The sequence below is a fragment of the Pristis pectinata genome, chromosome 24, assembly GCF_009764475.1.
Source record: "Pristis pectinata isolate sPriPec2 chromosome 24, sPriPec2.1.pri, whole genome shotgun sequence".
In the NCBI taxonomy this organism is placed as follows: domain Eukaryota; kingdom Metazoa; phylum Chordata; class Chondrichthyes; order Rhinopristiformes; family Pristidae; genus Pristis; species Pristis pectinata.
In genome coordinates, this window is record NC_067428.1 from 7,198,692 (window position 1) to 7,211,696 (window position 13,005).

General features: G+C 42.7%; 1 protein-coding gene across 1 annotated transcript in view; it reads right to left on the reverse strand.

The window, feature by feature from the left end:
* Window positions 1-6,279: 6,279 nt before the first annotated feature.
* LOC127582347 (receptor-type tyrosine-protein phosphatase delta-like) overlaps window positions 6,280-13,005 on the reverse strand; it is a 439,637-nt gene continuing 432,911 nt past the window's right edge. The window contains exons 33-34 of the mRNA XM_052037503.1: window positions 11,466-11,601; window positions 6,280-9,729 (exon numbers count right to left, since the gene is read on the reverse strand). Coding sequence (XP_051893463.1) covers window positions 9,661-9,729; window positions 11,466-11,601 — 205 coding nt within the window. The 3' untranslated portion in view covers window positions 6,280-9,660. The remainder of the gene's footprint in view (window positions 9,730-11,465; window positions 11,602-13,005) is intronic.

Genomic DNA, 13,005 nt, shown 5'->3' on the forward strand with positions numbered 1-13,005 from the left:
TGGATACTGTTGGGGGGACAACCTACTGGGGAAAGCTGCAGTGACCAGGTCTCTAGCACTAGCCTGGTTGTGTAGTGCAGAAGGGAAGGGGGGAGAAGAGGAGACCAGTAGTGATAGGGGATTCCATAGTAAGGGGGGCAGACAGGAGATTCTGTGGATGTGATAGACTCCCAGATAGTATGTTGCTGTCTTGGATTGGATCCACAGCATTCTGAAGGGGGTGGGCAAACAGCCAGAAGTCGTGGTACATATTGGTACCAATGACATAGGTGGGAAAAGAGATGAGGTCCTGAAGAGGGAATATAGGGAGTTAGGTAGGAAGCTGAAAAGCAGGATCTCAAGGGTAGTAATCTCTGGATTGCTGCCTGTGTCATGTGCCAGTGAGGGTAAGACTAGGATGATTTGGCAGATGAATGTGTGGCTGAGGAGTTGGTGCAGGGGGCAGGATTTCAGATTTGTGGATCATTGGGATCTCTTCTGGGAAGGTATGACCTGTACAAAAAGGATGGGTTACACTTGAACTGGAGGGGTCCCAATATTCTTGTGGGCAGGTTTGCTTGAGCTGTTGGGGAGGGTTTAAACTAGTCTGGCAGGGGGATGGGAACCTGAGTTAGCTTGGTGCATTTAGTGTACAAGTAGATGCAGAAAGACTGTGAGGAAGGATAGGCAGTTGAAAGGGCAAAATTGCAGTCAGTTGGATGGGTCAAAGTATGTCTACATTAATGCAAGAAGTAGCAGGAACAAGGGTGATGAACTTAGAGCGTGGGTGAGTACATGTCGTTATGGCCATTACAGACTTGGCTGTCACAAGGGCAGGAATGGCTGCTGGATATTCTGGGGTTCAGATATTTCAAAAGGGACAGGGATGGAGGTAAGAGGTGGAGTGGTTTTGCTGATCAGGGACAGTGTCACAGCTGTGGAAAGGGAGGATGTCCTGGAGGGATTGTCTACTGAGTCAGTGTGGGTGGAAGTCAGAAACAGGAAGGAAGCGATCACTCTATTGGGAATGTTCTACAAGCCTCCCAATAGCAGCAGAGACACTGAGAGCAGATCGGGAGGCAGATTTTGGAAAGGTGCAAAAATAACAGGGTTGTTGTCATGGGTGATTTCAACATCCCTGATATTGGCAAGGTTCAGACAGGGCTCTGGAGAGTTACAAGGACTGCTTAAGAATGGACTTGGGAAAGCTAGAAGGGGGCATGAGAAGTCCTTGGTGAGTAGGATCAAGGAAAACCCCCAAGATGTCCTACATGTGTGTGAAGAATAGGATGACCAGAGTGAGGGTAGGACCAATCAGGGATAAGAGGAAACATGTGCCTGGAGTCAGAAGAGGTAGGGGAGGTCCTTAATGAATACTTTGCTTCAGTATTCACCAGTGAGAGAGACCTTGATGTTTGTGAGGATGGTGTACAACAGGCTGATATGCTAGAACATGTCAATGTGAAGAAAGATGTGCTGGAACTTTTGAAAAACATTAGGCTAGATAAGTCACCGCGACTGGATGTGATATATTCAAGGTTATTACGGGAAGTGAGGGAAGAGATTGCTGTGCCTTTGGCGATGATCTTTACGTTCTCACTAGCCACAGGAACAGTGCCAGATGATTGGAGGATGGCCAATGTTCCTTTGTTCAAGAAAGGGAGTAGGAATAACCCTGGGAATTACAGACCAGTGAGTCTTACTTCAGTGGTGGGCAAATTACTGGAGAAGATTCTTAGAGACAAGATGTATGAGCATTTGGGGAAGCATAGGCTGATTAGGGACAGTCAACATGGCTTTGTAAGGGGTAGGTCATGCCTCATGAGCCTGATTGAGGATGTGACAAAGCCCATTGATGAAGGTAGAGCAGTGGATGTGGTGTACATGGATTTTTGTAAAGCATTTGATAAGGTTCTTCATGGAAGGCTCATTCAGAAAGTCGGGAGGTATGGGATCCAGGGAAAAGTGGCTGTGTGGATTCAGAATTGGCTCACCCATAGAAGACGGTGGTTATAGATGGAGAGTATTCTGCCTGGAGGTCTGTGACCAGTGGTGTTCTGCAGGGATCTGTTCTGGGACCCCTGCTCTGTGACTTTTATAAATGACTTGGATGAGGATGTGCAAAGGTCGGTTAGTAAGTTTGCAGATGACATGAAGGTTGGTGGTGTTGTGGATGGTGTAGAAGGTTGCTGTAGGTTACAACAGGACATCGATAGGATGCAGAGCTGGGCTGAAGTGGCAGATGGAGTTTGACCTGGAAAAGTATGAAGTGATACACTTTAGAAGATCAAATTTGAAAGCAGAATACAAGGTTAATGCCAGGACTCTTAGCAGTGTGGAGGAACAGGGGGATCTTGGGGTCCACATCCATAGATCCCTCAAGGTTGCTGCACAGATTGATAGGGTTGTTAAGGTGTATGGTGTGTTGGCCTTCATTAGTCGGGGTATTGAGTTCAAGAGTCGTGACATAATGTTGCAGCTCTATAAAACTCTGGTTACTCCACACTTGGGAGTATTGTGTTCAGTTCTGCTTGCCTCATTATAGAAAGGTTGTGGAAGCTTTAGAGAGGGCGCAGAGGAGATTTACCAGGATGCTGCCTGGATTGGAGAGCATGTCTTATGAGGATAGGTTGACTGAGCTAGGGCTTTTCTCTTCAGAGCAAAGGAGGATGAGAGGTGACTTGATAGAGGTGTACAGGATAAGAGGCAGAGATCAAGTGGGCACTCAGACCATTTTCCCAGGGTGAAAATGGTTAACATGAGGGGACATAATTTTAAGGTGATTGGATGGAGTTATAGGGGGGAATGTCAGTAAGTTTTTCTAGAGTGGTGGGTGTGTGGAACACTACCAGCAGAGGTTGTGGGAGCAGATACATTAGGGACATTTAAGAGAGTCTTAGATATTCACATGAATGATAGAAAAAATGGAGAGCTATGTGGGAGGGGAGGGTTAGATAGATCTTGGAGCAGGATAAAATGTCAGCACAACATCATGGGCTGAAGGGCCTGTATTGTGCTGTAGTGCTCTGTTCTTTAAGCGCACTGCATTATCATTGCTGCCACTTCAGTCTCCCAGTGCCCTCTCCATAAATTCCAACCTTCTCCACAATTTTCCAGATCTGGGTCTTATCGAGAGAGGTGAAGGCTAAAATAAAAGCAAAAGGGGCGGTGTACAAAAGCAAAAATTAGTGGGAAAACAAGACTGGGAAGCTTTTAAAAATCTGCGAGAGAAACTAAGAAGGTCATTAGGAAAGAAAAGATGAATTATGAAAGGAAGTTGGCAGATAACATTCGAAAGGATACTGAGTTTTTTAAATATATAAGGAGTAAAAGAGACGCAGGTTGATATAGGACCAATTGATAATGGTGCAGGAGATATTATAATGGACGATAGAGAGATGGCAGAGGAATTGAATGAATATTTTGCATTGGTCTTCACCGTGGAGGACATCAGCAATGTGCCGGTTAGTCAGGAGTCTCATGAAATGGAACTGAGTTCAGTTAAGATTACTAGAGAGAAGATGCTAGGAAAACTAAATGGGCTAAAGACTGATAAGTCTCCCAGACAGGATGAGGTGCATCCCCGGGTTCTGAAGGAGGTGGCTTTAGAGATAGCAGAGGCATTGGTGATAATTTTCCAGGAATCAATAGATTTGGCATAGTTCCAGAGGACTGGAGGGTCACAAATGTAGTTCTGCTGTATAAGAAAGGAGGGAGGCAGCATAAAGGAAATTACAGACCTATTAGTCTGACGTCAGTGGTGGGAAAGTTATTGGAATCTATCCTCAAGGATGGGGTTACGGAATACCTAGAGGTGCAAGGCAAGATAGGTCCTAGCCAACACGGTTTTGTGAAGGGAAGATCCTGCCTGACCAACCTATTAGAGTTTTTTTGAAGAAATCACAGGTAGGGTGGATAAGGGAGAGGTGGTAGATGTTGTGTATTTAGACTTTCAAAAGGCCTTCAATAAGGTGCCTCATAAGAGACTGTTTAATAAGATGAGAGGTCATGTAATTACAGGTAGGATAACACAATGGGTGGAGCATTGGCTGGTTGGCAGGAAGCAAAGGGTGGAAATAAAAGGATCTAGTTCTGGTTGGCTACTGGTTACTAGTGGTGTGCAGCAGGGGTCGGTGTTGGGGCCGCTCCTTATTACCTTGTACATTAATGATTTGGATGATGGAATAAATGGTTTCGTGGCTAAGTTTGCGGATGACACCAAGATAGGTGGAGGAGTAGGGAGTATTGAGGAGACAGGAAGGTTGCAGAGACCTAGACAGTTTAGGAGAATAGGCAAGGAAATGGGAGATGAGATTCAATGTTGAGAAATGTGCAGTTGTACACTTTGGAAACAGAAATAAGCAGGCAGATTATTATCTAGGAGAGAAAATTCAAAGTACGGAAGTACAAAGGGACTTGGGGGGGGGGGGGGGGGGGTACTCGTGCAGGATACCTTTAAAGGTTAACCACCAGGTCGGATTGGTGGTAAAGAAAGCGAATGCTATGTTGGCATTCATTTCAAGAGGTATAGTGTATAAAAGTAAGGAAGTGTTGATGAGGCTCTGCGGGGCACTAGTGAGGCCTCATTTGGAATACTGTGCGCAGTTTTGGGCCCCACATCTTACGAAGGATGTGCTGATGTTGGAGAGGGTTCAGCGGAGACTTGAGGATGATTCCAGGAATGAAAGGGCTTGCGTATGGTGAGCGTTTGTTGGCTCTTGGACTGTACTTACTGGAGTACAGAAGAATGAGAGGGGACCTCTTAGCAACATTTAAAATGTTGCTAGGAAAGGACAGAGTAGATGTGGCTAGGCTGTTTCCCTTGGTGGGTGAGTCCAGGACCAGAGAGCACAATCTTAGAATTAGAGGGTACAGTTTCAAAACAGATGAGGAGAAATTTCTTTAGCCAGAGGGTAGTGAATTTGTGGAACTCCTTGCCACGTACAGCAGTGGAGGCTAGATCAGTGGGGGCATTCAAGGAAGGGATATAGATAGCTAAATAGTAGGGGTATCAAGGGATATGGGGATAAGGCCGGAAATTGGGGATTGGAATAGGTTTTTTCTCTTCTGCTCCTCCCCCCCCCCCCCATTTCTCATTTATTTTTTCCCTTTTCCTTGGAGCAGACTCGATGGGCTGAATGGCCTGTTTCTGCTCCCTTGTGATCTTGTGAAACTAGTTAGCCTCAACCTGAGTGCCAAACTTCCACAGTTGATGTGAATGTAGAAAAACTGCATGCTGTGTTCTTCCTTGTTAAAATGAGTAATTGGTTGAAAGTCTTCAGGCTAGATCTGAGGGATACAGCAAAAATGTCAGCATTTATTGGAGAGGCCAACTTTTTCCCCAGTACTTCAATTTTTACATTTTATTGTCAGTTCCATAGGATAATTAAGAGATTTTTCTAATTTCATACAGGCAACTCATTGATATAGAGTTCCCAGTTGATATGGAGCTCACAGTGCAAGTTTTCACCCACACTGTGTTCCCTGTCTGTGTCTTGGATCATATTATGTGCTAAGACTGGATTGCATCCCCAATTGGCCTTGATCTATGACATGGCAAACATGAAGAACAAAATAGAATCAAATATTATCCTCTCATGTAACTGAATGGACAAGACCACTTGTAAATTAATGTTTCTATATTTTGTATGATCTATTTGCTTCTTGGAGACAGTATTAAAAAAGTAAATATTGAGAAATGTGAGTCTAGATTTGTCTTGCTCTCCATGAGGAAGCAATGTACAAGCAATGATGTTATTTGACGCTTGTTACTCTTCTAACCCTTCACTGCCCTGATTACAACTGAGCAATTGCAATTCCCAAACCAAGATCAAAATGCTACTTTTTCTTACCCAAGTTAAGAGTATGCTTTCTCTAGTGAAATGCTATCACCTCTGGCATGGAGAGGATATGGACTCTTATTAACACTAGAAATACACTTGATTAACTGAAGCATCAAAGGTCAGGAAAGGTGCTCCATAAATCAAGTCAGAATTGTGGCTCCTGTGGAAGTCGCTCTATTTTACAATGGTTCCACCCACCCAAATCAGCATTGTGGTGGATCTTATTTGCATGAATAAGAAGCTCACAAAACAAAACCTCCCCATTCTCACTTGGGTTACTGCATGCTGCTTAACACAAACTAAATTGCTGTGTAATAAATTTAACAGACCACAAAGCATGGAAGGAATAGATGATCTGGGCAGATGTCATAACATATTTCATCACTGATTCCCTTGTACGTGAATTCATTGATATCAAGAGGACACCTTGAAGGAATGACCCAGATGATTTCTCCAGACAATCTTCCTTTAATACAAAGTCAACATATCTACATACACAGTGGTTTTTATAACCAATTATATTTTCAGTTATAAGTAACATTTGTTCAAAAGCAATAATCACTTGGCCCTCATACAAATGACAGTTCCTTTGTTTTTTTTCAACATCCCATTAATTTGGCTGTCTCATACTGATTAAGTCTGGCAACTTTCACGAGTTATTGAGTAAATTCATCACAGACGTTGACAAGGAACACGTCAGAGTAAACCAGGTAGCAGTCTCGAGCCCCAGGCAAGTTTTCTGTTTATCCCAACATAACTGAGTTCCATTTGGGGCAAAACAAAGCAGGAAAGCAATCTTGAAAAATGGAGCACATCCTTAAAATGGTACAAAGAAAGCTCTTTTAACATTTGGAATCCAATGATATATAGCCAGTCACAAACATTTCTACAGTGAAAAAATAGACTGTCTTTAAACATAATATGAACAAATAAATGTATTTTAAATGCTTTTTTTGTTTCTTTTAATTTGACAGATTTTTGTTAAAAAAGGAACAAATACACAATTAAAAAAAAAGATTATGTTTGTCATATGTTACAAAGCACAAAAGATTTAAGAAAATTGCTCACAAAATCAACCTTTTCTGCTTTTGTTTTCTTTTGCCGTAATTTTCTCATCTGCTGAGGTCATCTAGATTGACTTGTTTTTTTCCTCTTTGATGAAGGTGAACCACTCGATGATTATGGAATTCTGATTTGCAGGATCAAGACTAAGTGGGAATGATGATCTTTTCAGATGCAATCCATTTTGAGATATTTTATACTGGTTGTATGGGGTTGAGGGAAGGGAGAGATTGGGCTGACAGTCCTTCTACACTCCTCGGGAATGGGCCTGTTAGCCTCTGTTAGGAAAATGGTCAATGGAATTCCAGAAAAAACATGGGATTCTTCATTAATGATAGATATATAATCATTAATTTTATAAAAAGTGTAATTAAAAAGCTCACCATTTAAAAAAAAACATGGACCATGATAGAAGCTGCTCTACATTGGGGGTGCACAGTCAGGTCTGATTCGTGCAAAATAGGATTTAAGCAAATAACCCTCAAGATTAAGGATTATACCTCATATCCCTCCACCCTTAGTCCTGATGCTCAAAGATGGATTACAAAAAGTCCGATGATTTCTGCCATTCAGAAAGATAGGAAGCTCAGACCATCGGTTGGGATGCTCGGTTCAGAATACAAAATTATGTCATAAGCCTGAGAGAAAATCTTTTTATACCTTGAAGGAAATGTAACTGTTGTATGCATGGAGTTTTAAAGAGAACTCATTCTTGGCTGCACCATTTTTTATTCAATGTGACAATCACTAGGTTACCAAACACCTTGTCAATTGTCCTGCTGAGAAACATTATTTACATGAGGATACTTGTGTTGGAAAGTGGCATTTGATACTGATCTTTCATCTTTTAGTTTGTTTGACATTAGCAAATTAAAATCTTTAATTGCCTCCTAATATCACCTGAAAGCTCCCCTTTTAGAAGTGAAGATATTGCAATAATTCTTTCCACACATGAATATACATAAGGCTACACAAAGACCCTACTCCATTCCATGTAATACCTGTCTTTCCTTTTCTTTGATGTCACCAAGACCTGCCTGAACACCAAATATAGCTTCAATACCACAGTGCTTTGTGCCTTGGAGCACCTTGTTTTAGAAATGCAAGATTTGTTAAAGATCTTCCTCTCAACACAATCATTTTGAAAGATGCTGATGAGATTGGATGTAGCAAGCCATCCATAGAGCTTGTGAGGTCCAACACTAGGCTGTGGGCAAACAAAGTAAATGGGCTGGTGGGGAGGATGGGGGCTGTGGTATGACTAAGATAATCAAAAAAGGATACTTGTTTCAAAAGCATTATAAAAACGTTCAACTAAAATGTATTAAATATTTTTGTTTTTCTGTAATATTAGAATATTTTTTAATCCAACCAGCAGAGGTTTTAATCTGGCCATCTTCCACACTCTCTCTCAGACAATGAAGATTAGAAGAATTATTGCATTTTAACAGTGTAGACTGGGCAATAAATGATGCCAGAATTGTGTGAATGGGTCTCACTGGTGACATCCCAACAGTGGAAGGATAGGTCCCAGGCTGCCAAGACCAGAGTTCCCAAAGCAAATACTGTGATGACAATGGATCAAAACTCTTCACCAGCTCCTGATTCAACAATTAAAAGAGTGAAACCATGCTCTGTCCTGCTGTTACACTCATTTTTAAATACCAGATGAAAATTGCACTGTTCACACCCCAGCGTGTTTACCAGAGGGATGAAAAACTTGGCTTATATTTATGATCAGGATGCATTGGTGTCTCAGGCTGGAACCTTACAACATTTTTTTCTCATTTATTCTTTTCTGTGTTTATGTACTGTTTTCTATTCTCTTCTTAACCGACTCCAGTGTATACAATCCCTCACTTTAACGGGAAGCAAGGATCTTTCTCAAGCTCTTTTTCCTCCGAAACAAAACGAGTGCACTACTCATCCTTTGCTCTCTCACACCAAACTCCACCATATGTCACTGAAAAGAACCCCTAGTGCCTTTGACATGTGGGAACCACCAAATGAGGTGATTTCTTTCTACCTGCCTCAGATTTTCAACTGGAATTAAAAGTTATTTCATTTTCCCAACACTGTACATCTCTTGAAAGGATGTTCCCTATGTGTAGCTCCCTGATGTTGTATTGCTAAAATAATACAAGAATGGGGCATAATCATGAAAAGACCTGTCAGTTCACAATGGGATCTGATGGAAGGAGAAGGCACAGATGAAAAACATGCTTAGATGAAGCATGACCCAAGGACTATTGCCAGAGAGAGAAAAAAAAACTGGGATCCTTAATGACCACACAGTAGACAAAACCAAGCAGACAGGGCCTCTGCAGTAAATGTGGTTTTGTGAGCAGTCTCCTTCAATGCTTTTTCCCCCACAGCTTTGATTAATAAAAGGATTTTTAAGCAAGCAGAACTCTAATGATGTAACCAAAGACAGGATCCCATCTTTTCACGTTTTCCCTTCATCCACTTTCTGAATGACTTTTTGCTTGTGTGTCCTTGATATTTCATCAGACAGTCCATAGAGTAAATCCAGATCCATTTCACCACAGTTGAACACTTGAGGTAAGTAGGACTTGTCCAACAATTAAAATGATCCCCCAACAGACCAGGGTCCTTCTTCTCTTCTGGGTTACAACATTGAGTTCCCTTAGGGTCCATCTGAAGTATCTTTCCCTGGCGGTGGTTAGAATTAAAGTACTTTTCAAGCACGCTATATGGCTCAGAAGAGGTGCTCCGTGTCCATTGTGGCCTGTTGAGTTTGATGATCAATGGCTTTTTACGTTGCATAATGATCAAAACTCCCAAGGTACTCCAATGCCGCTTGATAGCAGAACTGATATTCATCCTGAAAACACAGACATGGGAGCATTATTGAAACATTTACTGATGTTATTGGCCTCCAGAAAAGCTTGTTGAGAATAAGAGGTGCAATTTATATCGTGCCCCTGGGCAGTCAAACTGTTTCACAACCATGGAATCTTTTCATAAGGTTGGAAACACAGTAGGCAATTTCCATACAGCAAAGTCCCACAATGAAATTGTGAACATTTAATCCACTGTAACGGTATTGATTGGAGGACAGAGGCTGGCAAGGATTCCGGGGAAAGTCTCCAGCCACAGGCAACAATGCTAAACTCTAAGCTCTTGATTAGTACATGCTTGGAAAGGAACTGTGACCGGAATGGTATCCATTCACTGTCCAAGAAAAATATTTATCGCTTAGATAATAGTTTCCCCCAAAATAGTGCAAGCCACTCACAACAGAGCCTGCTGTTCACATCTCAGCAACACTGCCATTTGTTTTTAGAATTGCTCTTTAGATCATCACTTTTACACAAACATCTTATCCAAATTACCTGGCACGTCATCAATTTCTCCGGTGGTTCCTACTGCCAAGAAATCGGATCACATCTATTGTTTGAGCATTTAGACATGATTGTGCTTTATGCCAGCATCCAACTGAGTCCCCCGAAAAAAATTTACAAAATTGTTCAAAAAGATATTTTAAACAATGGAAGGGTGAACTACAGACAGAAATGAGGGTTAAAGTGGGACCCGTAGTACTCCTGATGGGACCTTGTTCCGATTTTGTGCCTCAATGCACACATTATAGGGGTCTGCAGCCCCTGTGCGCATTACAGGGGTCCACATACCCTGCTCACGTTATTGGAGAGAGTTGTATGACAAAAACCCCTTTCAGCATGGGCCAGAGCTAAAAAATTCAGTCGTATCTCAGGGACCAACAGGTCAAGTGATTTTGAATGGGTTTGCGCACTTTGCCCACTAAACCATTGTGGAGCGTGCAGGGCAGGTCGGGAGGAGGGCAGGGTTCATGGCTGAAGACATCCAGTGGTTGGTGCCTGTCAGGGTTCAAAGGAATAACGGCTTGTTAGAGTCGAAAGGGGTTGGTGACTGGATGGGTTGAGTGGGCTCAGGGACTGCCGGAGTTTGCACGATAGGTGAGTGGGGGTTGCCAGTTGAGGCTGGTGGACTGATGGAGATGTGTGACTGAGTGCAGGTATATAACTAAATTAAAGTCAGCCCCCTCAGTATGAGCTGCTCAGTGAGTCCCCCAATCCCTGGTTCAAACTGCACTACTGAACAAAACCGTGATTTAAAGTTGGTTGTTCTTCAAGTGTCCAATGGCAGCTGTGCCTCAGAATATTGCCGACTGATTTTCCCGTTCCTCAGGGAACAATGAGATGATGGGTGTCAGACCCAGGGTGTGATCCAATTCAGGTTCAGATCTGTTTTTTGTCACACACACCAGGCTGCAATAAAATTCCTCGTTCACATGAAACTCACAGAGTAAAGAGTATACTTGGTAGTAACAAATCGGGAGGTTAGTGTAATCGCATTCCACTCAGGGATAAAAATGACTTTCACTCATGTAGCACTTTGAAAAATTGTGCTTGGTGTTTGAAATACTGGGCCATTTGGGGAGATTAGGTCTTAGCATTTTTATCTGGGGAGACCAGATAATACGCGCAGTTTAATAGAGGGGGCAGATTGTGTACCTGTTACAGCTGCGCAGTGAGGGGTTCCTCTCCATTGCTGGGATCGTATCCCCTCTGTCCTTACCTCTGTCTGTACCATGGCTGGTCGCTGTGTTCGGAGCATCTTGACAGTCTGGAAAATGTCCACCACCCCTTCGTACCTCATCCTTTCCAAGACAATGCTGAGCGTGATAAAGACCCCAGTCCTGCCAACTCCAGCACTAGTAAGAGAAAGGAGTTCACATTAGAATGCCCAAAGCAGAGATCAGGTGATCTTCCCACAATCACACCCCTACACCCACGCGCACCCCCCCCCCCCCAACCCCGTCTCCTGTAGATGTGGACTGGGAAGCAATTTGATTCCAGACATCTCCCTACCACTTTAAACTTCTGTTCTTCACTCAAAAGCCTGAACAGAGGCAGAGAGACATCGTTGCCAGACACGATCTGATTAGCATTCACAAATATGCAATTCTCACAGTATGGAAATCAAGAATTGCTAAGGGCAATTTAACCAATTTCAGCGATTCACCAGCCACAGTGACACAGGCACCATGGTGGTTTACTCATCTTCTTAAATTTTCACAATCACTACCTGAGCTCCATATCAAGTGACTGAACTGCAGAGTCCAGTTAACATACAATGGAATCGAGTCACCAAGTTCCTGCAAGCAAACACTAACCTCCAGCATACAAACACTGAGCTATTGTATTGGTATTGTACCTGTTACCAGAGTCCAGTTCTCAGGATGTGGTTCAGCTAAGGATCAATCAATGAGATCCATAACGCAATCACCAAACACCCAAATCCAATCAACAAACTTCACAAAACAACCACTGAGCTTCAACTCTCTATTACCAAACTCCAGACTCCAAATGCCAGACCCTGGAGTCTAACCACCAACCTCCAGATGTGAAGCAGTAAGCACGAGAATACAATCACCAAGCTCAGGGTCCAATCACTAAACACAATAAACGGATCACCAAACTTCAGGGGCCAATCATCGATCTCCAGTCTCTAGGCTCCAAGCTCCAGAATCTAATCACCAGTTTCCCCAAGACCAATCAGTAAGCCCGATGGTCAAATAATCTAGAGTCCAAAATTCTTAGCTTCAAGAATTCAAGAAAGTAGTCACCAAATGCCAATCACCAAGCTCCTTCAACCACCAAATTCCAGCATCCAATGAATACACTCTGGCACCTGAATACCAAGCTTCAAATCCAATCACGAAACCACAATCAGTGTGACCCCAAGCCTCAATCACACACCCCATGGTCCAATGAACAACCTCCATATGTCATTCACCGGATTCCAGAGACCAGTCACTGAGTCTCACATTAAATCATGAAGATACAGTTGCCAATCATCAAGTGTCAGAATCCAGTCACCCAGCTCCAGAGCCTGAATATATAGCTCCAAAATCCCATCAGTAAACCCCAGATTCAATCACCTAACTCCAGATTCTAATTCAGGGGTTCCTGAAGCCAGATTGAGCCCCAGAGATCAAACACCAAACTTTTGAGTCGGTTCATCAAACTTCAGAATCCAATTATAAGATAAGAATATCTTTGTTAGTCACATGTACATCGAAACACACAGTGAAATGCATCTTTTTGCGTAAAGT